Source organism: Mauremys reevesii, linkage group 10, assembly GCF_016161935.1.
Source record: "Mauremys reevesii isolate NIE-2019 linkage group 10, ASM1616193v1, whole genome shotgun sequence".
NCBI lineage: Eukaryota > Metazoa > Chordata > Testudines > Geoemydidae > Mauremys > Mauremys reevesii.
In genome coordinates this window covers 32,441,541-32,465,392 of record NC_052632.1, presented here as the reverse complement: position 1 = coordinate 32,465,392, position 23,852 = coordinate 32,441,541, and the positions used below count along the sequence as shown (strand labels likewise).

General features: G+C 40.9%; 1 protein-coding gene across 3 annotated transcripts in view; it reads right to left on the bottom strand.

Moving 5' to 3' along the window:
- The window catches only part of TLN2 (talin 2), a 355,208-nt gene that overhangs the window by 149,383 nt on the left and 181,973 nt on the right, over nt 1-23,852 (bottom strand). For 2 of the 3 annotated variants that reach the window (XM_039491188.1, XM_039491190.1), the window contains 8 exons: nt 22,489-22,660; nt 17,298-17,395; nt 16,211-16,340; nt 14,540-14,692; nt 14,077-14,219; nt 11,106-11,233; nt 4,911-4,974; nt 2,494-2,598 (listed from right to left, as the gene is read on the bottom strand). In XM_039491188.1, coding sequence (XP_039347122.1) covers nt 2,494-2,598; nt 4,911-4,974; nt 11,106-11,233; nt 14,077-14,219; nt 14,540-14,692; nt 16,211-16,340; nt 17,298-17,395; nt 22,489-22,624 — 957 coding nt within the window. In that variant the 5' untranslated portion in view covers nt 22,625-22,660. Of the gene's footprint in view, nt 1-2,493; nt 2,599-4,910; nt 4,975-11,105; nt 11,234-14,076; nt 14,220-14,539; nt 14,693-16,210; nt 16,341-17,297; nt 17,396-22,488; nt 22,661-23,852 lie in introns of those variants that run through there. The other variant, XM_039491189.1, reaches the window with a different exon arrangement.

Genomic DNA, 23,852 nt, shown 5'->3' with positions numbered 1-23,852 from the left:
GATTTCATACCAAAATTCTACTCATGTTCAAAGCTTTACTCGGGTCTCGAGAATCTGTCCTCACCCTTAATCTGGTACAGCTTGAAGACATTAAACTGCAACTGACCTCCACTGTGCAATTCAGCACAAGTAACCGCTTGTGGTGGGGAGAAGAAACCTCCCTTCAAATAAAAAAGGCATTTTACAATCCAAGTCTTTGAAAGTTACTTTCAACTACCCTGGTAGTGATATTTTTGTAAACTAGCTTTCCAATTTAAAAGCTACATTGTAAACAGTTCACATGACACTTCGATGACCGGTGGCAGATTAAAGACTAACAGATTTATTTGGGCATAAGCTTTTGTGGGTAAAAACCCACTTCTTCAGTTTAATCTGAAGAAGTGGGTTTTTTACCCACAAAATCTTATGCCTAAATAAATCTGTAAGTCTTTAAGGTGTCACTGGACTCCTCATTGTTTTTGTGGATACAGACTAACATGGCTACCCCCTGATACTTTGTTCAATGACCAACTCCCAGCCAGAAAAACTAAGAAGCATGTTAGGCAATATACTGTAAATTAGCTTCCAAAGCCTTCTCTCTGTAGAATTTCTGGTAGTGTTTTATGAAGAGAATGAAGATTTAGCAGGGAGCAACACAGATTAAGGATTCAGAGGTTTACAGGAGGCAAAGTCAGCCCCATTTATTATACATCATAGCTCTAAAATGTTTGTTTTACTAACCATTTAAACAACTTCACCCATGTAAAGCATCACTATGAGGGGGTCTCTCTAGACTGACAGGTGCTGTCTCTCAAGGGCTGAGTATACTGCCTCTCTAGCACTTAAAGTCCATAGAGCAAAGACCAGATACCAATTTACTGTGCAACAAAAAAATTTATCATGAGATGCAAATGAGTCCATATGTTCTGCTCCCCTTGAATTTATTTTATGTCGTGGGCTACAGATAACCAACTCCTATTTACGTCCTATGGCCTTTGTTAGACATCAGACCTGAACTTCAAATTATTCTACCTTCCTCTCACACACTTCTTTCAGACTGAAGTTCTATGTCATAGTTCCAGAATGATTCAGTTATTGTTTGCTTCAAGCTACAAAGGAAAATCATGGAGTCAAATTGACGCATCCATGAAAATGCAAGGGTAAGTGTTTCTATCTTCAGCCCAATGATCCAGTTAGTCATCGCTGAAAAATTGGACTGAATTCTCAACTTGATTGTTTGCTGTAAATGTGCATGCTTGTACAGTTTTAATATTTTAGTTACTGAAAATTGCAGAGATATTTTCAGAATAGCTTCTAATATACAACTTCATGATTAGCTGATGAAACCAGCGTGAAACCATCATTAGCTTATTGTGCTTTCTAAATAATTACAGCATTTGTTTCTTTTAAAATTTATGCCCAAATTAAATTTCATTACTTATGATCCCGAAGAACCATTTAGTTCTTCATTCATAAATCACTATATTGGAAGCCACTTAACTCACTTGCAATGAAGTATTTGGGTTTTGCAAGAAAAGACGAATTTAGGAAAATGGAATAAATACATACAGAGAGCAAAATCAAATAAGCATGCAATAGGCATCCCCGGGAAGATGCCAAATGCACACCGTATATTCTCTCCAGTGGATAAAATTAATTCTGGCCTACAATGTCTGAAAACAACCACTTCAGAGATGAGATTCTACTTCAATAGGTCTCCATAAAAAGGTGCCTAATACGACAGTCACTTCTACATAAGGAGCAAAAGCTAATTAATGATGTAAAGCTTTTAGAAAGTTATCATCCATTGCACTTTCTGCAGAGCACCTGAATGTTCCATCAGCTTAAGTGGAATTTGTAGGTGCTCAGCACTTCAGAAAATCAGGCCACTTGATGGATTTAGGATCCTAATTTTGGGAGCCAAGGATGGAAAATCTAGACTTCAGTTCTCTTCTTATCTGGACCATCTCATTGAGAGAACACTGATCAAGCAATGATTCAAGTCTTGTTTAACAGCAGCAAAACAATTCTATATCTGCCAAGTCATGTTTTAGACATCTTCTCCCAATTATAAAATTACTGTGATTTTAAATGCAGAAAATTCAAGGCCTTAAGGTTATGGCTGTATGAAGTGTAAGAGAAAATAACTGCACAATTGAGAATATGGTTCTTGTAAGATGCAGAGATTTCAATAGGCACATTGAGGTAAACCTCTAACTCTCAAGCAGACTTGTGGTGTTTTTCTAAATGTTCTGAGGGGAAAATATTTTGGTGGGTCAATTAAAAAAAGTCAAAGCCTGAGAAAGGCTGCCTTTGACCCTGCCTATTGAATCTAGCACAATAGGGCCCTGATCTGATTGGTGTGCTACCACAGTACAATTCAGTGAGCTCTCTTTTTAGTGGAAAAGACAGTCCTACAGGCTCCAACCTTGGATATGCAAACTTTGCTTTCAGAAAGTGGTCTGGGGTAATACATAATCAAGCACATCTGCTGCCAGCATAATCTGAACTTACCTTAACAAGAAAAAAGGACACTCCGTATGTCCTGAGGGAACGTGCTAGCTTCACATACTTCACTTTGGCTTCAATTTCAGTCATCTCTCCACAGTTCTTGTGTTCCTAGAACAAGAGCTCAGTTTTACTTTGTATAACTTAGACTGAATAGAAATAATGCCCACTGGAAACTATGAAAGGAGCTTTTAACTGATCGGGGCTGCTTTTTAATTGTGAAACTAATTAAATCAAAATATCACTGGGCTGAAATGTTAGCAAGGTTATATATTCAAATTTTCTGACACAAAGAATTATGGAACAAGCTGCCCAAAGGGGAGTTTCTGCCTAACCATCATCAGTTATGTTTATCCCTCAAATCATGGAAGTTTAATATCCCTTCAAAAAATTTTCAGATCTTACATAAAGCTACTCTGGAGATTCACAGCATCCACACACATGACCAATCTTTTAAAAATCTTGCTACACTTAGCCCATGATAGGCTGTGAAATTCAATGTCATATGACAGTTGTGCAACACAGCACTTCCTTCTATGAGTTATAAACTTGACACCTGTCATTTTCATTGATCTACCTTCACTATACTATCCATTTTTTGTATATCATCACCTTTTTTTTCCCCCACTCCCCCCCCAAGGTAAACAGGCCCAATCATTTCTTTCTCTGAAGGGTTTTTCCATGTCCCTAATCATTTTGATACTTGCTTCTGAACCCCCGTCTCTCTGTTGTATCCTTTTTTAGATATTGCCATTGGAGATTAAGAAAACTTTCCATGTGAGGCCATACCCTGATTTATACACTAAAGTTATGCCATTATCCATCCTATTTTTGCACATTTAAAAAAAATTTTTTTTTTGACAGCCACTGTACATTGAAAAGGGATTTTTAACCTGTCCACAACGAGACAGCATCTGTTTCCTAGTGGTTACAATTTAGTTAGAAGTACTCAAATACTAATAGTTCAATATTGGTTCCAAAATACATTGCATTGAATTCAACACAACTACGTTTTAGTCACTGTGATATCCATTCACCTAGCGGCACTTCAGCCTTCAGCTTGTTGAAAATGGAGCATTTATTTCTCTGTTTTGTCTCTTGGCCAGTTTCTTACTCATAAGAGTCCTTTACCACCTACCTCACGACTACTTAGTTTCCTTAATAGCCTCTTGTAAGAGACTTTCCCAAAGGCATTTTGAAAGTCAAAAATAATGTTAGCTGGCTCCTCTTTATCCAGTATTTTGTTGACATGCTCAAGGAGTTCCAGTATAGAGTTCCATACAGAAGCCAAACTGGTTCATCCCAATGATATTACCTTCACCTAGGTTTTGAATTCTTTTTAAAACTATCATTTAAACCAAGTTACCTGATACTGATTATTACCCTATTACCTTCACTGTTACTCCCCTAGAGCTTCTTGGCCCAGTCCCTTTGCTCAACCAATTCTAATCTCCCCCACCTCTCTTCTCTTGGCCCTCTTCCTCTCAGCTCCTCATCCCAGCCAGTCTCACAATTCATCCCCTGCTCCCAGCCACTGTCTTCCCTTAACTTAATATATTGCCTTCGTGCCTTGCCCACACCTTCTGTTATCTCCTTCTCCTCTGTGGCTGACATCCAGCCTGGAAAAGGGTTGGGAAACCACAACTATAGGTGGCAGTAGTAATTCCACCAATAACACATTCATGAGTTAAAGAATTCCGTGACTGGGAGTGCGAGGGATAAAGAGGATAGCACTTGACAAACTCTAGCAGTGCGTAATTAAAATTATGTTCCATGCTGAGATCGTATGTCACTGCCATTTTCTTTCATGATGTGAATAACCATATATCAACTGCTAACTTCAGAATTTTCCAAACTAGATAAAATTGCTCATATACTTACGTGTTGCCAGGTTTATATATTAATCAACACTGACACATGAGTGCAAGATCCTATAAAACGTTTCCCGCAGTATCAGCATGTTGTGTATTTGATCATTTCAGTCATTTACAATTTGATCCTTCCCAGCCACCTTTCTGAATTCAAGCATTTGCCAACAGAACTCTGTCGTATACAATGCTTGAAGCTCACGCTTGAGCTATGAAGGCATAAAAAGTTCTATGGATAAAATTAAACTGACCTCCCTAAGCGTGCTTCTATTTCAGTGCCAATGCATATCTTCATGGTTCAACATAATTGAGAAAAAGGTCTAAGGAACTTTGAACATGCACTGAAAAGAGAATAACCTTCAACAACAACAACAACAACGGATAATAAATCTGCCAATGGAAGAAAAGAGAGGCTGTCAGCGTCTTTACACTTGAGTTAGTGAGAATTTATTATGTAAGCGGAGGACATGCACAGATTACAGAGCTGTGGAAAGCAAACTCTTATTACTCTTACAAAAGATAAGAGACTATTAGGTTTTTCAGTCTCATAATTACCTGAAATATTTTCTTTTCAGCTCCTCTTTGTTTGATGTATTCTTTAGGCAGGAATTCTTTCAGACTGGAAAAAAAGTACAATAGTTAAACAATGGCTTTGCTTCTCGTTATCTCTTTGCCAACAATAAGCCCTTTTGGCTCCTAAAACAGGCATAAAATACCATATGACGAAAGAAGACCTTGACTGACTAAATATCAGAGATGAGGTTAAGGAGATGAACTGGCATCAAAAATAGCCATTTCAGCTACATCCTTATGTGATGAGAATTCATATTTTTCTGGCTGACAAAGTAAATAACTGGGATTCTTTCCTTCACTAAACCTTCTGATATATTTCAACAGTTTGAAATAGTGCTCAAAAGAGTTCATATACAGATGTTAAACATTGATTTTATTTTACTTTAAGGACAGATATCAAAGCATGAGCCAACTATACATCTGCAGTTCAGTCACTACCTCTGCTTTCTAGCAGCACTAGTTTAGTAATGTGTGCACTAGTACCTATTGCTCCCTGTAGTGGGGTGGTCACCCGCTCCCGCCTTAAAAGGCTTAAAATAGCCTGGGGAGAGGGCTGTGGCAGAGAAGGAAAAGAAGGGCTGACTGGCCAAGGCTGGCTTAATGAGGGCCCAGTTGATCTTTATAAGAGGACTGGGGCCAGAAGCCAGAGACAGACTCTCTCTACCTTTGAGAGGGAGGGACCTGGCTGCAGGGAGCTGAGAGAAGGTACCTGGAGTGGAGCAGGGCTGGGGGAAGGCCAAGGGAGCTGGAGAGCTCTAGCCTGGAAACCCCCCAGGCTGTGGCCTAGTGGAAGGCCAGTTAGGTACTGGGGTTGCAGGGGGCAGCCCACGGGTAGGCAGAGGCAGCAGGTCCAACCCCCCCCTTGTTTATGATGAGTGGATTTTACAATGCAGTCTGCCCCAGTGAGTGTGGGCTAGTTGATGACTGGCAGTAGCCGACGACTGAGGCAAGGTGGGGATAGAGGGTTGGGGGTTCCCCTGGGTGGGGAGACCCTGAGACTGTGGGGGTATTGCCAGGGGGCAGCACCCCAAAGACAAGGGGAACCGGGCCCTGGGAGGGACACGGGGGCCAACAGCAGCGGGACTCCGGCCTGCAGAGGGCGCTCCGGAGGCTAGAAATGCTAATTCCCTGAGACGACCAGCAGGAGGCGCCACAGCGGTGAGTCCTGCACCGTGACATTCCCCATCTTTCCAGAAGTGTTGGAAGAATAACATTTTATCCACAAAAGCAGTTAAGTGGATGCTTAATATCAGTAGTATCCTGAAAACAAAGTAACAAATAACCAGTTTTAATTTCTGTGGCACTTAAGGTCTCAAAACATAAAGTGAATTAAATGTGTTCAGTCCCCAAGGTGGAATTTGGCACAATAAATAGCTTTAAAAAGCTCCCAGATCACAAAAATCTCAGCCCACTTGGGGCAGATGTCAATCTAAGGGCAGCCACTGAACATGATTCTCCAGAGGTATCTCCTTCCTCTTATGCACTCCTCTTCCCATTCTCACTCCAGGACCTCAGTTACACACAAGAAAGTGAAGCGGCAAGTCACCCATTAAGTGCCAGGCACCTATTATTATTTGCTTCGAGTCATTTAAATTAGTCTTTGGGATTATTATCTTGTAGGGCTTTGTATTTACAGTGTATTATTGTAATATTAGCTATGTCTACACTGCAACATAAGCCCAGGGTTCAAACTCAGGCTCCAGCCTAACCCCACCTTCCATCTACACACAAATTGCACTAACTAGGGCGCGGACCCAGAATACCAAGACCCCAAGGGGATGGAGGGTCTGAACCTGAGTAAAGATGGGACCCCGCATTAAAGCCATATTGCTTTGCAGTGTAGCCACAGCCCCATTCTACTCATGCTCTGGGAGTCTGCCAAATGTATCCCACAATGCCATGGGCTGACTTTCTTTGTCATCTGGACAGTCAACTTTGGTGGAGAATCAAATTTTCCTATACTGCACCACAAAGGGCTAGAGCTGACTCATTTTAGGAAGTCATTCATGATCTGGAGGATCGCATGGACTGCACCCTCAGCAAGTTCACAGACGACTCTAAGCTGGGAGGAGAGGTAGGTATGCTGGAGGGTAGGGATAGGATCCAGAGTGACATAGACAAATTGGAGAATTGGGCCAAAAGAAATCTGATGAGGTTCAACAAGGACAAGTACAGAGTCCTGCACTTAGGATGGAAGAATCCCATGTACTGCTACAAGCTGGGGACTGACTGGCTAAGTGGCAGTTCTGCAGAAAAGGACCTGGGGATTACAGTGGACAAGAAGCTGGATATGAGTCAACAGTGTGCCCTTGTTGCCAAGAAGGCTAATGGCATTTTAGGCTGCATTAATAGGAGCATTGCCAGAAGATCAAGGGAAGTGATTATTTCTCTCTATTCGGCATTGGTGAGGCCACATCTGGATTATTGCGTCCAGTTTTGGGCCCCCCCACTACAGAAAGGATGTGGACAAATTGGAGAGAGTCCAGCAGAGGGCAACGAAAATGAATAGGGGGCTGGGGCACATGACTTATGGGGAGAGGATGAGGGAACTGGGCTTATTTAGTCTGCAGAAGAGAAGAGTGAGGGGGGAATTCGATAGCAGCCTTCAACTACCTGAAAGGGGGTTCCAAAGAGGATGGAGCTAGGCTGTTCTCAGTGATGGCAGATGGTCTCCTGCTCTCAGGAGCAACTGTCTTGAGTTGCAGTGCGGGAGGTCTGTGTTGAATATTAGGAAACACTATTTCACTAGAAGGGTGGTGAAGCCCTGGAATGGGTTACCTAAGGAGGTGGTGGAATTTCCATCCTTAGAGGTTTTTAAGAGCCAGCTTGACAAAGCCCTGGCTGGGATGATTTAGTTGGTCTTGCTTTGAGCAGGGGATTGGACTAGATGACTTCCTGAGGTCTCTTGCAACACTAATCTTCTATGATTCTAAGTCTGGCACATTGGTGGTAGGACTCAAGCCCACATAATGCTGTGTAGATGCTGGAGCCACAAGCTGGGACTCAGGGTTCAACAATTCTTAACCTGGGGTTACAAATTAGTGTAGCTGCTCAAGCCCTAAATTAACAAACCCAGAGTCTGCCGACTTGAGTTCTAACCAACCCTAGGCTTAAACTGCAGTGTAGACATACCCACTGTTTAAAATTATTTTAATCCTACTTCTGAAGAAAATACATAGTGTTCATCTACGCTGTGACACTATAATTGAATTTTACTTGGCAGTTCATTTAATTGTCCTAACAAAACCACCTAAATATCACACCCCAATACACTGAAATCTCTTTAATTGCTTGTCTGTTGAACTATTCATTCAGTCCAACATGCAATAGCAAGCAGCGTTTAAGTAATTTAATCCTGTACAAGTTTGCTCCTTCACTTGCTTAAGATATTAAATACATGCTGCCAAAATTTGATATTTGTCGTGAGCATCAAGAACATTTTTCTAATGTTCATTAAGAAAGAAAACATCACAAAGGGGGAAGCTACTGCTTGTTACAAAATAGCTTGGATTAAAGGAGCTATGTGATTGGTTACTGATTTTGCTTAGAGACCAAAAATCTGGGTGGGTAGTTTAGCTACTTAATACTCCCCTCTTATCTACATACCAACAAAAAAGGGCTTCTTTAAGACCTCTCTAATAGCTATTTTCTCAAATTTAAAAGCACAATCTGCCCGCATAGGTCCCATGCAAAGCTTAAATATTTCTTCATCCAGATATTTAAGATTTGATCAACCAGGAACTTTCACAGTTAATACTAAATAAAATTTATTTTGGCATGTTCTGTAAGGAAATTCCAACAACCAGTATCTAAGTGTTAACAAAATGCAGGCAATTATCTTTATTTGCCAAGAGTCATTTATCAATGACAAAAACGGATACTATTAAGGAGCTCTCCCTATAAACATACTGTAGATATGGTAAACTAAACCAATCTGTTTTGGAAAAATGCTGAAAAGTAATCAACTCTATTTGCTTTATTTGTTTTTGTATAAGCAGATGGAATCTCTTATAGAAGCCTGTTATGTGTTGAGGTCACATTGTTTAGTCAATGAACACTCCTCAACCCTATTTCAACTGAGTTGTAATGTGCAACTTACATGCAACTTAAACTCTTTCAGATTTAGATTAAACATATCAGTATATTTCAACAGAAAAAATAAGAATACCTGGAAAAGCTGATCAAGGAACATTAACCGTATGTTACAAAAAGGCTAATGAAATATATATGCAAGAATTGGCATGCGCCTGCACAATGGATATATACTGTTTGTATCAGTGTCACATAAAATGCCTCACTATTCTGACTGAATTATGGCTAATTAAAATAAAATCATTTCTAAGAAAAAACCCTAGAGACAACAGGCTCTTTTTAAGTTGAGCTGTATGTGTATTCCACTAGAGGAAAACTCTCCTCTCTCCCCTAAGATATGAATTTCAATTATTTATATATTGTTTGTCAAAGATAAAATCATGCAATCCTAGAAACACAGGGCTGGTGAAGGGACCTTGAGAGGTCATCAAGTCCAGCCCACTGTGCTGAGGCAGGACCAAGTAAACCTAGTCATTATACTGCAATGGATTTCGTAGTTTAATGAGTTACAGTACGTCTGCCATAGGCCGCACAGTGGAAATCTACATTCTGCAGGTTGTGTCCAACACCCAGAGAGATGCTTTGGAAATAACCAGGAAAGACCAAACCCGAAAAGGTTATCAGCAACCAGGGGCGGCTCTAGACCCCAGCGCACCAAGCAGGCGCTTGGGCGCGCCTCGGGGGGGGGGGCGGCTGGGTTGAGAGCTCCCGCCATGGGCCCTGCGTCCAGGTCCAGCGAACGAAGCGACCTGCCACGCGCGGCACACGCGCGGGCGGCGCTCCCGCCGCCCGCTCCTCCCCCTGCTCAGCAGCGCTGCCCGCGGCAGATCGCCCGCTGGTCCCTCGCTCTGGACCTGCCAGGCATGCTGGCAGGAGCTCAGCGGGCGGAAGGGGAAGAGGGACGGGACGCGGCGGGGGGGGAAGGGCGCGCGGCGCTCGCGCGCGCAGGCAGCGCGTCAGCAACTGAACTCGGTTGACATAGCACAGCAGTTTGAGAGAAGTTAAATGAGCTCTAATATGGGAAACCCTGCTGTGATGGGAAAACTAATTTCTTAAAAAAAAAAAAAGAATAATGCCTTTAAAAAGGAACAACTACAGTGAACACTAGATCCAGGTGTCATAACCTTCATTTACTATTATCTTAGCGCAGGGGTTCTCAAACAGGGGTCGGGACCCCTGAAGGGGTCGTGAGGTTACATAGATCATAGATTATAGAATATCACAGTTGGAAGGGACCTCAGGAGGTCATCTAGTCCAACCCCCTGCTCAAAGCAAGACCAATCCCCACACAGATTTTTGCCCCAGATCTCTAAACGGCCCCCTCTAGGACTAAACTCACAACCCTGGATTTAGCAGGCCAATGCTCAAACCACTGAGCTTTATAATAGTGTTAAGTATGTTTTTAACTTATAAGGGGGTGGGGGGGTTGCAGTCAGTGGCTTGCTATGTGAAAGGGATCACCAGTACAAAAGTTTGAGAACCCCCGTCTTAGCACTTCTACAGCATCACACTATATCACATCACACCAGGCGGGGAATACAAAGACAATGGTCAAACCCTGAAGAAATCAAGATGCTGTAATGTAATTGTTACGCAACCAGTCTCAGTAACAAGTAATGAGGACCAGGAATAAATTAAGTCTTTTACATATCGTGTTTTCTGAGACATCAGTAGCTCTTTAAGTAAAGAGTCATTGACCAATCAGTAGTGAGACTAAATACAGATGGTACACAGGAAGTTTGATTACTCAAATTAATTGGAACCGAAGGATATTTGCTTCTGTGATTTGTCTGCATAACTGAGCATCATGTAACAATTATTGTAACAGTTCCCTAAAGCAACTAAGAGTTCTTGACAATCAAGGTTGAAGCATAGTATGTTCCAAAGCACACCACCATTTTTAAGAGAGTCTCTTGAATATCTTAAGTCAAGTATAAAGCTCACTAAAGTAACGATTTAAGAAATAGCACTGACTGATCAAAGATCAGTGTAAGACAACAGAAACACAGAACACACCCACTGTTTTATGCATTGCTGCATGGACAGAATGACACACAAATTTAGAAATTAGCAAAAATGGTTTACTCTAAAAATCCAGGTTTGTGTTTGTGCTCTACATGAGGTCCAAACTGGATTTGTGCTTGAAAGCCTCCGAACTCACAAGCCTTCTCAAAGGAGACTGGATGGGAGCCATTCAGAATGTCATCTCGAGCCTGCAAAGGTAAGTAGAGACATGTCAAGCGCATCAGAAGCCGTCACAGTGTCTTTGAAATTCCTGAACAGCCAGAAGACAAGCCAAGAATCAAGCAGCAAGCTTTCCTGTCAGAAAGTATCTGTTATTCCGTTGTGGATATAACTAATAAAATAAACAAAGGACCAGGTCCTCCTCTGGTGTAAATCTGCACAGTCCCACTGAGGCCAAGAGACCTGCCCCAGTTTTCAAAACTGAACCTCTTGCCTAAATATTTCATGTGATTTATATGCAATATACCTTGCTGTAACAGAAAGGAAAGTTATATACCTAATACCATGGAAAATACTGATTGCAAATGTATGAACAGTGATGGATGACAGCCACCTGCATTTTCCTTTATTGTCATGTGTGTAAATTTAGTGGTTGCAAAAGGTACTGGAACACTAAGACTGTTTCACGGACCCTTTAGATATAGTCTGTCTACATGGACCATAGGTTGAAAGCCACTGGTCTAAAGTAACATCAACAGGTGCAGTCACCATCTACCTCATTAGGGAAGGTCCTGATGATGGGGAAAGAGCAAAGACATTCTTTGGTGCAGTGTAAGTCTCTGATTTCCTTGGAGTGTGAGGGGTCCGAGCCACTTGTACTGAACTGGTCAGAAGAGGGAGACTTCGTGTTGCTACAACCGGTGGCGGCAGCTCCGACTGCATTGGAACTGACGGACCCAGATGGTACTGATGGAATGGGTGTCACTGGAACGGGGTCTGGTATCAAAGAAGCCCTTCCTTTATGGGTGTTAGAGTCCTGGCCCTGGGACTTGGCATGTCCCAAGTCCTTAGAGGTTGACAGAGTCAGCTCAACCTCTAAGGATTGACCATTTCAGAGATGTCTTAGGAGGAGACCTATTCTTATGTTTCTGTGAGTGTTCTCTGCCTTCCCAATGAGACCCCAATAAGGAATCTGTGAGTACAGACTCCACTGTAGCAGAGTAGGACCTTGTGGTGGGAGGTGTACTCAGTGTAGATTTAGGCTGATGTACAACAGGTGCCCCCTGTCCTGGGTCCAACTGCGGCCTCATGGCCTTCTCTGTGAGGTGTTTTCTAAGCCAAAGTTCCTGTGCTTCACAAGTACAGCTAGGGAAAGAGCAGCAGATATTACAACTAGCTGGGATATGCACCTTACCAGAACAGTACAAGCACTGCATATGGTTATCGCTGACCAAGAAGAAACAGGAGGCAGGACACACAAATCTTGAAGCCTAGAGTTCCTGGTGTAATTTGAAAACTCTAATGGAGTATCTGGGTGGGGGAGGTGTCCACCAGGTAGAGATTCTATCTATCTAACTATAAAAGTGGCAAAGAGTTTCCAACGCAGTGGGTATTCACCCACGAAAGCTCATGCTCCAATACATTTGTTAGTTTATAAAGTGCCACAGAACTCTTTGCTGCTTTTACAGATCCAGACTAACACGGCTACCCCTCTGATACTATCTAACTATAAAAACGTTACTAAAACCTATAACAACTATTAAAACTACTAACTGTGGAAATAACTATATATAAAAAGCACGAAGACAATGTTTAATATTTAAAGAACGAAGAACCCGAAGGAGAGTTCTGAACACTGGAGGTGGTAAGAAGGAACTGGAGAGACAGTTGGCCTGCCTCACCCTTTCTCTCCTTGGTTGGAGGCACAAGAAGAGCAAAGGCACATGCACAGGCCAAAATTCTCCAACTCCAGGGGCATGGACAGCATGTGTATTCCCAAAGTGGAATACAGACAGGGACCAACCCTTGAAGAACTCTTCTCTCTCAGCCTGAACAGTCATCTGATGGCAAACTTTCAGTAATCATGGACCAGGTTCAGGAGGACTGACCTATTAGTTAATCTCCTTACCACATAATTAGTTCCTAGGAAGTGATTTTGTGATTGTGTTCATACTACTGATGCATTACAACATGTTTTGTTAGAACCAGTTTGTCTATTTTAGACACAATTTTTATAAGTCAGCAGTAAAACAAGTAGACTTTAAAAGCAGGGATGCTTTAAGAATTTAGCTAACTTATTCCCTCTGCAAAGTTTACCCATCTGGCTCAGATATTTTTTGCCTTTTTCTGATAGCCCCAATGCCCCTGTGAAAGCCAAAAAGAGTTCAGCTTTAAGACATGGCAATTATGAGAACTTTAATGATTATGAAAATTAAGGGAAAAAAAACCTGAAACTCGCTTTTTATAATGAGGACAGGTGCTCTGGCCTCTTTCCCAAATAATATGTAACTGCATCTCCCATCTCAATATGGTCAGTTGAGTCATTATAAACAAAGCCATAGAAAATGGGAAGCATGGTTCTATCATGAAAATGCACACCAAGACACAAAATAACTTCAAATGCCATTTTTACAATGGCCAACAGATCCAATTTGCTCGTTTTAACAGTAAATCGTTTTTCCAGCTGCCAACACCTCAACTAGTCTGGAAAAGTCAAGCAGCGTTATTAATGATGGATAATCCTGAACATTTTTCCTGAGGCAGTCTGCCTTCAGTTAACAGACAAACCAATAGTCTTCAAATGCTGCAACTCCCCTGTTCACACAATTGTGTGTGGGGTTGCAACAGGTAAGTGAGAACAAAATTTGGCCCTGCAAACCAGACATCAAGACCTGCTCCCAACTCCAGAAACGAAGCTCATGAAAGAGATACAGAATTTCCCCAAGTTCCAATTCAAATACAGGGCTGGGATGGTAAAGAAATAAGAGCATGTGGTAGCTAAACACACAAGCAATTACAGTACTGGCTATAACAATGCCATGCAGAATTCCTCAATAGGACGGAAGAGGTTTCTCTGCTATACGTACTATACCTGAACATAAAGCAAGTTCAGCTGAACAGGATCTCTCGAATCTACATTCTGGTCCGAATAAAAGAATTTTCGCCTCAGCAGCAGTGTTTCATTTTCATCAACTCCTTGTTCTCTGAATGTTCGACTGTGATCTAGCCAGTTTACTGGAACAGAATCAAAAACACCTTATAATATCACAAATTTATATTTTACCTTGCAAAAATTACCCTAAACCAGAGGTTCTCAACCTTTTTCTTTCTGCAGTCCCCCCAGTGTGCTATCAAAACTCCATGGCCCACCTGTGCCTCAAAACCCATATTTCTGCATATGAAAGCCAGGGCCAGCATTAAGGCATAGTAAGTAGGGCAATTGCCCAGAGCCCCATGCCGCAGGGGGCTCCTCAAAGCTAAGTTGCTCAGGCTTCTGCTTCAGCCCCAGGTGGCGGGGCTCAGGATCAAACAGCCTCTTGGGTTACAGTACTCACAATCATCATCTGTATGAAGCTTCGCCTTCAACTTCTCCATTTTTCTTTCATCTCGTAACAACGTCCTGTCTTTCTTAAGTGTACCTGTGCCCTCCTCCTTTTTCTCCTCAACGCTCTCCTGGATTACGGAGTACTCTTCATAATTGGTTATTCCTACAAGTGTGAACACAGGATAAGCATGCAACTCCAGCAGTCAAAACATGAAAATGTAACCTATACTAGGACAGCAGGAAAGGGTTTAATTCTAAATATTGTTTAAAGTGTAGTATATTTGAAGTTAAAATCTAAGCACATTCCAGACCAAGTGCTAAAATGTATTATTATATGAATGTATCGAGTATGGTACCTAGTCAATCTTTCCAATAAAAATTGGCACCAAAAGCACAACATCTCTCTATCAGGCTCAGAAAATTAACCTTCAAAAAATTATACACTCTGTATGTGGAGTTGATTCAGTATTTACCTTTCATCAGTCTCAAGAAAGTTGCTTTCTTAACATTTTTAAATCTCCTGAGAAAGGTAACCAGGTCAAGCTCTAGTGGATTTTGAGCAGAATAAAGTTCCAGAACTGAGACCACGTGATGGAGAATTCCAGGTCATGGACTCCTGCAATTTCTTCCTTAAGTGTGGGCAGACAAAATGTGGCAGAGCACTGGGAAAGAAAGCCTCCGAAACATTGGGATTCTAGGCCACTTTAGCGCTTTACAGATGTTAATCCTCACTATAAATTTCACATGAAACTGTATCGAGTGCCTGTGAAGAGCACTTAGTCCATGTTTAAGTTGCTCTCATTTCTTTGTCTTGCTTGTGTTTTCCAGGATTTGATAAGCATTGACAATGTAAGTTCTGCTATTCAAGACAAAAAGAGTCTAAGACGACTAAGGAGCAATGCTGTACACCAGCTGCTCTGAGTGGCTTCCATGGTCAACTCCAGACCGAACACAATATCACAGTGAAGTCTAGAAGTGACAACAATATGGGTCCCCGTGGCTAGGCATGTTTGTGAAATGAGCAGGTGAAAATGCAAGAAGGCGTTTCTGGTCACCAAGCCATTTCTTTACATCACCTGGAGAAATGACCTACTTTTTCAGTGATTACTAAATGGTAGCAGTTTTTCAATGTGCAATTCATATTTAAATGTAGTACCCGATTCAAACCAGCATTAAGACACTAGCATAAACCAGTCCTGTATATCTTTAGTGATCATATTAATATAAATAGAAGCCTTTGCCACTCAATAAGATAGAAGAGTAAATTCTATCCCTGCTTAAACATTAGTTAGGCACGAAGCTAGTTTTACTTCACCACCTCACAGAAGGAAACTGTATGTGGAAGAAATAAATATTGAAATATTTAAAACATTAGGTGTCAAATAACGTACACGCCTCTAACTGGTGAGTGCTATCTGATAGCAAAACGTTTAAGGTGTAAATCCCCACTGATTCACACAGGAAGGCTGATGCAACCGCTTTATGGAATGGGAATAAAGCCATTTTGAGTATTTTAATGCAGCGTAACCAATGCTGAACACTACCTATTTTCAAACAGGCATAACAAGGCTGATGTTGATAAATTGCTGTATGTAACATGCACAGAATCCTGAAACCCAAGGTAAAAACCATAGGGGAAAAAAAAATCATATTCTCTTAGATTTAGACCAAGAAATCTCACCTATCCTGCTGCAAATGGTAACCAGCAATTCACCAACAGTTTTAGAATCATCCACCATAACGGTTTTCACTGATCCATCAAGCATTCGTATTTTCTGAGGTCTCTGTTTCTTTTTGTACTCCAAAATATCCTAGGGAATAAACCACACAAAGAATTACACAGCTTCAGAACCATTCCAAGCCTGTAAACCACTGATGTAGCTGAAATCTGGAGTTTTAATTTGACAAATACAACATTATTTTTTAAGAACTATTTAGACAAACTTTAAAAGCTTGTTGCCTGCATCAGGGGATAGTTCTAGTATTGACAGTCAACCTTGCTTTAGTTTAAACACTGTGTTAGTGACTCTACTAAACCCTATTATTCAGACCTTCAATACCCTGCTGCAGAGTCTTCGTGCCAGAGTGGCATGAAGGGGATCTAAAAGCCCTGGATGCTCTCAGAGAATTTCCCCAGTACAGGTACTGTGAGAGACCAGCCATAATGGTGCTGAGGACCCCTCCCAAGCCCTAGCATACAGGGCATGCTGAGGTGGAGCTAGAGTGAGGAAGGGTGTGTCAGGGGCAAGGCTGCAGCACTGCAGAAGTTCTGGCCAGCTGTTACTTAGGCCCCAAGGGTTGTCCAAGTTACTCCAGTGGTCTCTATGGCTCCTAGAGCAGCCCACGATTGGGTAGGCAGAAAGGTGCTAGTTCTGTACTGCACCTCTCAAAGGCTCAGCACAGAATCTCACCCAGGAGTTCAAACCCTATTAAAAATATCAGTTCACTTCTGCTTCCACTCATATGTAAGAAAGAAATGATAATCCCTTCTTTGGAATGAAAAGGCTAAACCACCCCCTGGTACCATACCAATGTATACGTTTGGATGCAAAATGACCAATATTTGTGTCTTACTCAGAAAATTAGTGAGTATTTTTCATTCTTTTAGCTGGGTATTCTGTTCTATGGTGGTTGCCAACTCTGACACTTGTAGGATAACAAATGGTTTGTCCTTGCATCCAAATGTTTTTCAAGGACTTAAGTTCTTTGTACTATATGACTGTCTCAAAATCTGTTGGTGAAAAAAAGATGACAGAATTTTGCTGTACCCCACTTCGCAGCATATAATAATCCAGTGTCCTTCCAGCTTCCAACCAAATACCTTTCCGAGGATCTTCATCTGACAAGAACAGTCCATAGTCAGAGGCTGAGGAACAAAACAGAAAAGGCACTATTACTATGGCAAAACAAACAAAGAAAAACAACATGGTGACCAGAATTCAAGTTCAAGCTTCTGTCAATATAAGTTCCACTCTTAATGAGTGTTTGGCAGAAGTATAGTTACTCCAGTTAAAGAAAATGTGGCTTAGACTGCAGAGGGCAGGATTTTAAAGATAGGCTTTACTCTACACTGAAGTGGATGGTTCATCAAGCAAACCTCATCCTGCATGTGTAATACATAGTTATAATTAACTATACTTGAATAAGACACTTTTATAATAATCAAAAATGCAGAAAAGTTCAAATTGAAGGCTAACAGACTTTTCACTCAATCACTTCATTCTACTAACCGACAGTTCAGCTTTAAAACATGCAGAGTTTACTTGATGAAAGTGTTTCACTGAATAAACTAAGAATCAATGAAAACATCTAATTCAATTGATACTACTTTCCTGGCAATTTCAACTATGTAAAGTTATTCCTCTCTTTTGTATCCGTCATAACAGTGCCTGTGAGTACGCGGCACATACTTTGGACTAAACACGTCACAATCTCTTTATTGACATATGTTAAAAGCAAGATTGTAGCGTCAGGTTCGTACAGACTACCAACCAGACTACCAGAGGTGCAACAAAATAAAGACCATAGTTTCTGCCAATAAAGCCTAAAGAGGTTTATCTTTTTGTTGAATAAAATGGTTAAACACCTAAAGATAGTGAATTTTTATACAAACTGCTTTGAGCTAGCTTCCAAAGAAAAAATCTGCTTGCGTTTTTAATAGATGCTGTGTAACCTAACTGTCTCAAACATACAATTTATGAAGAAATGAGCTTCTCAGAGGAATTTAGCCTAAAAATATGGAGTTTTAATGGAGAAACCTTTCCCAAAGCCCCTGAATGTAAAAACACACCAGAAAGCTCCTTACGTACATTAATTTAGGGAGCTAATCACTGGAAAGCAAACCCATATATACAGCGATGATTAGGAAACATAAGTTCAGCAGACAGTCAATTACATCAAATCATTCCACAAATTGTGCATCTAATATAGCTCCAAATGTTCATTCCTCTCAGTTCAATCATGGACAAGCAATGACCGTTGCACAGTACATATTATTCTTACAGAAAAATTAGCATATTGTGTTTATTGCATTCCAGTCTGTGTCACTTGGTGTAATTATGTCGTATCCCAAACTAACCTGTCATGACAGTCTACACTATAATGCTCACCACTTGTACAAGATTTATCAGAATTTCGTAAAAAGTATGTCTTGCGAAGTATCATTGGAAAAGTCAACCTACTGAATATTACTGCCCTGTTTAAAATGTGTGCATCATTACTGTACATTGAGTTATGATATTTGCCATATGTTTGTTACTGAAACATGCTGTGAGTCTGGGGAACACCAAGACTAGCTCTTTAGAAATAACAAAGGACTGGCATATCATCCCCAGAAACACCTCAAGCTGCAGGTAGGTATACAGAAGGTACAAGCAAGAATTTGCAATTCATATGAAGGACTGAGTGCAGAGCATATAGATAATGCGTAGAGCTCTACTCAGATACAAAATTTGTATCTGCATCAAATCTGCAGTCCACAAAAATGATCCGCGGATACCTGCAGGGCTTTAGATACAAAATTTGTATCCTCATCTAATGTGCAATTTGCAAAAATGAGCCGTGGATATCCACAGATTTTCAGGGCTCTAGCAACAGGGCATCCAGACCCCATGAAACAGCAAGGACTTTATCACTAAAAAAAAAGGTCAGGATATAAAAAGGGCCTGGCCAACTCTCTCCTCCTGCCTCTCTACTGAAACAAGATTGCTTGAAGGATTTGGAACTGGGAAAAATTAGACCCAGGCTGGGAAGGGACCCCAGCCTGCGTACTAAGAACTGTGAACTGCCTGCAACATTGAGAGGGGTGAGAAAAGCTGTTTGTTTCAAATTTAGTCTTGGTAAAGTTTAGGAAACAGCTTGCAGTTTTTATCTTTTATTTCTTTTTGTAACCAATTCTGATTTTCTATGTCTACATCACTTATAATCACTTAAAATCTATCTGTAGTTAATAAACTTATTTTAATGTTTTATCTAATCCAGTGTGCTTTTGGCGGAAGGGCTTGGGGAAATCTACTCAGGTAACAAAGGCTGGTGGCATGATCATTTTCTTTGTTAAAATGATGGACTTTATGCACTTGTATTGCTCAATAAGTTACTGAGAAGTACAAGATGGTACATTTCTGGAGTGCAAGGCTGGAACTAGGGATATGCAGGTGTCGCCCGATATGTAATTCAAGAGTGGCTGGGCATAACGCTCTGGTATTTGTCTAGCAGTGACTTGCACGCTACAGGCTGGTGTGAGTGGGCAGAGTTGAAGCTCAGACAGCAAAGGAGTGCATAGCATACACCACACTGGAGAATTAATGGGGCACAGCTGTCCTATAATCCAGATTGTACCCTCAGGAATGTCAAACTTGCCAATTAGCTCAGTAATTATATTTCTACTTAGCAGTGTCATTCACACACTTATTGCAATGTAACTGTATGTTTTAAAAAACCTTCTACACGAGAAAATCTGTAGTTAGATGAGTTCCCTTCCTCTTGCACCTGACCTTAAAAAGATATGCAGCCCTAAATTTCTACTGATTTCAACAGAAGTTGAGTACATTCAGCACCGTGCAAGACTGGACTAATAAAATGCCTTTTCTTATATCCATATACACCTCTACTTTGATATAACACTGTCCTTGGGATCCAACCTTACCACGTTATAGGTGAAACTGAGTTATATTGAACTTCCTTTGATCTACCGGTGTGCGCAGCCCCACCCCCCTGGAGCACTGCTTTACTGCGTTATATCCGAATTCGTGTTATATCGGGTCGTGTTATATCGGGGTAGAGGTGTACTAAGGCCCTGTCATGCTAAAACACTCCTCTACAAGGGAGAAAATATTTCTGTACTGAAAACATACCACTATTCTTGTGATAATTAGACTACCTAGAGAAACAACAGTATTTTAGAGTGGTAGCCGTGTTAGTCTGTATCAGCAAAAAGAACGAGGAGTACTTGTGGCACCTTAGAGACTAACAAATTTATTCGGGCATAAGCTTTTGTGGGCAACAACTGCTTCAAAATTTATAACAGAAATAATAGCTCCAAAGTAGGGGAGGGATATGTAATCAACAGGTTCATTATTTTTTATTATTTGTATTACTGTCATACTTAGGGGCCTTAGTGACAGGCCAGGACCACATTCCTCGTTGTAAGGGCTTACATTCTAGAGGGACAATATAAACAGCAGAAAGCTAGAGGGTTGTGATAAACCTGAATTGTTCAGCAAAAACATTGTGTAGCCTGATAAGAGTGAATTTATGTACTATGCAGTAGCTTGAAAGGGTTCTACTTCTGAATCAGGCACAGCAGAAAAGTTGTCAACAGAATGAGGACCTTGAGGAGCAAATGAGAAACTATACATTACATATTCTGACTAATAATGTTATAAACTTTATTAGCAAAACAAACAAGATCACAAACACTTTAATATAGCGAAGGAGATAGTGCCAATACAAAATGGCCAGCACTTGTATACTCACATTATCCATAGTGAGGAATCTCGGAACTGGTGAAGCGATCAACATATGGTCATCAGGCCAGCACATTCCAACGTTTCCTACTGTCCTCAGACTGGGTCTTAGCTTTTATAGTGGGTTATGCTAGTGCCAACACGTCTCATACATATTAACGATGGTTTCAACCATCTTTCCTTATACGTATCTTCACACCTCTATACTTAGGGTCCCTACCTTCAATAGGTCAATTAGTCACTTATATTATATTCATTAGCATTTACGTCAATTTGTTGCCATGGTACACCTGCGGTTAATTCATGTACGTTTTGGTCAAATTCAGCATCCTTTTAAACTTTCCCTAAAATTACAAAAGTATACTTCTGAGGCATCTTTCTTCACCTGTCGCCAACACGTACCACTCTTGTTTATTTTAATACTTACCTTGTGATTCAAAGTCAAACTATCGGTTAATTATAACTTACCTAATAACCACCTACATCATTACTGCCATTTTATATCAAATTATCTAGGGCTTGGTTATGCTAAGATAAATGTCATACAGGCCTCAGACCTGTAGGTCCTTGTGTTACAGCTACAATACCTGTGCATTACTTCTAAATAGCTCTTACAACATGGCTGGCTAGAGTCCTTTCCATGTCCATACCACACTTCTCAACTGAGTTTGTAACCAGGTAGCAGCATGGTTTCACTCAACACAGTTTGTATCTGCACGTGGCACATTTAACCTAGGTTAGTAACTATGGGAGCCAACATTGTTTTGCCGTTGTAGGCCCAGGCTGGCACATAGTTGTCTTTTTGTAGCCATTTCAGCACTTTTCTTTGCAGTGCACAAGGCCCTCTAACCAAGCTTGTGGAGTCTGTTTGGCCCAGTATCCTTCTTAGCTCTGAGTGCATTGGGTCCCGTTTCCTGCTAAAGTCACTGACTGTGCATGCTCCAGGCAGTCCCCACTCGCTGCAGTCCTGGGGAGCAGCTGCCCATATTTCCCCAGACTGCCCTGTTACCAACATAGCTTGACAACGTGGTAGATGTGGCTGTGCAAACAGAGAAAGATGCTTTGTGGACACAACCTGCATGTGAGAGAGCTGGTCGGGAAGTGAAAGTTTTGATGATTAAAATTTTCATTGAACTAAAAACTGAGTCTTCTGGTTTTTGGCAGCCAAAAAAAGTTCCTTTTATGAAAATCTGAAAGTTTCACAAAAAAGAGTTGGTTGTTCAAACCCATTTTTCATTAAAAAAGTAAATGAGACACATGACCCACTCTAGTTGTAACCAGTTACAGATTTACGCTTGTGGTTTTAGTGCATATCAGTCCTCGAAAGAATGAGATTTTTAAAACAATTGCTATTCAACCAAGAACATTAAGTGCAGAGAGAATGGAACACCTTTCAAGTAGAACAAATTGTGGAAGTGCTTTTTTTTTTCTTTAAACAAACTTTGGGAGAGGCGGTTGCGGGGGGGCGGGAGAAGATATAGATTTACAGACTAACCTTGCCCTGTTTGAGCCTCAGGCACTCGCTCACGAATAACTCTACATGCATCATACACTGCAGTGGATGGTTCAAATTGCATCGTCTTCACCACATTGCACTGGCGGATGCAGATCTTCAAGGACAGGGCCACCATGGTGCCAGATCACTTGTAGGAGCCCACTAAAAATACCTGGAAAAGTAGTAATAGAATGAGCCCTCTGCATTTTGTAATTAATGTTTTCAGACTTCCATCTTTCAATTCATTTAAAAGGAATATTGAAATGAAGAGCATACAAATTAAACACATTGAAATATCAATTCTGTAGAAACTCTCACTAACATATCACAGCTAGGAGATATTCAAAAGAGATATTTTTGTTGGCATGTTTTAAAGTCACTTTAAGACAAGTATGTACATAATTTTACAGATCTAACATATTGTCTAAGGTATGTCAAATCCTGCACCAGCTGACAATACCTCTTCCTTGGGCATGCATCCAACTTTAGTACTGACTGAATAGTGGTTTCATGATGTTAACTGAATTACTTGATTAGTTTTGAACTCATCAATAGTATACATTCATATTAAAAGCTGTACTTTAAGGAACAATGCATGCTTAAATCAAAACAAATATAAACATGTCCTCTTCTTAAAGCCGCATATGGATCCAAAGTAAAGTTCTTAATTATTTTCACACACAGATTTTAAGGCTAGAAGACACCATTGTGATCATCTAGTTTGACTTTTTCTATAACACTGGCCATTTGTCTTCCTGTAATTAATTCCTGCTTCAAGTCCAATAGCTATGGTTGAACTAAGGCAAGTATCTTCCAGAAAAGCATCCAATCTTGATTTAATATTTCCAGCAATGGAGAATCCCATCAGAACCCCTTGTTTAGTTCTTCTAGTGGTTGACTATGCTCACTATTAAAATTTTTCACCTTATTTGTATTCTGAATTACTCTAGTTTCAGCTTTCACGTGTGCTGTTTTCACAGTAGTGTTCCCCTATTGTGTCTGGTTTATAAAAATGAACACTCAAAACCTTATAGCCCTCTTCCCTGGGCTCAATTAGTAGCAGTTTGTAATAGGCTCCAGCATCTGTATAGTCCCCCCCTTCCCCCTCAGGGCTAGACAATCTCTAAACTGAGACTGTCTCTGCAGGTCTCCTCTTCCAGAAGGCTGCCTGGGATCTCTGGAGAATTCTACCCTGTACTCTTTCAGCCACGGACTAAGTTAGCTACAGGATTTCCTACTGTGGCTGGTCATGTGACTGCCACCTAACACCACAGATCCCTAGTTCTGTCAAGTAATTACGTTCCCCAGTATGCCTGGATTTAGATGAGCCAGACCTCTCAACAGGGCTGTCTGGCCTGGTTCCT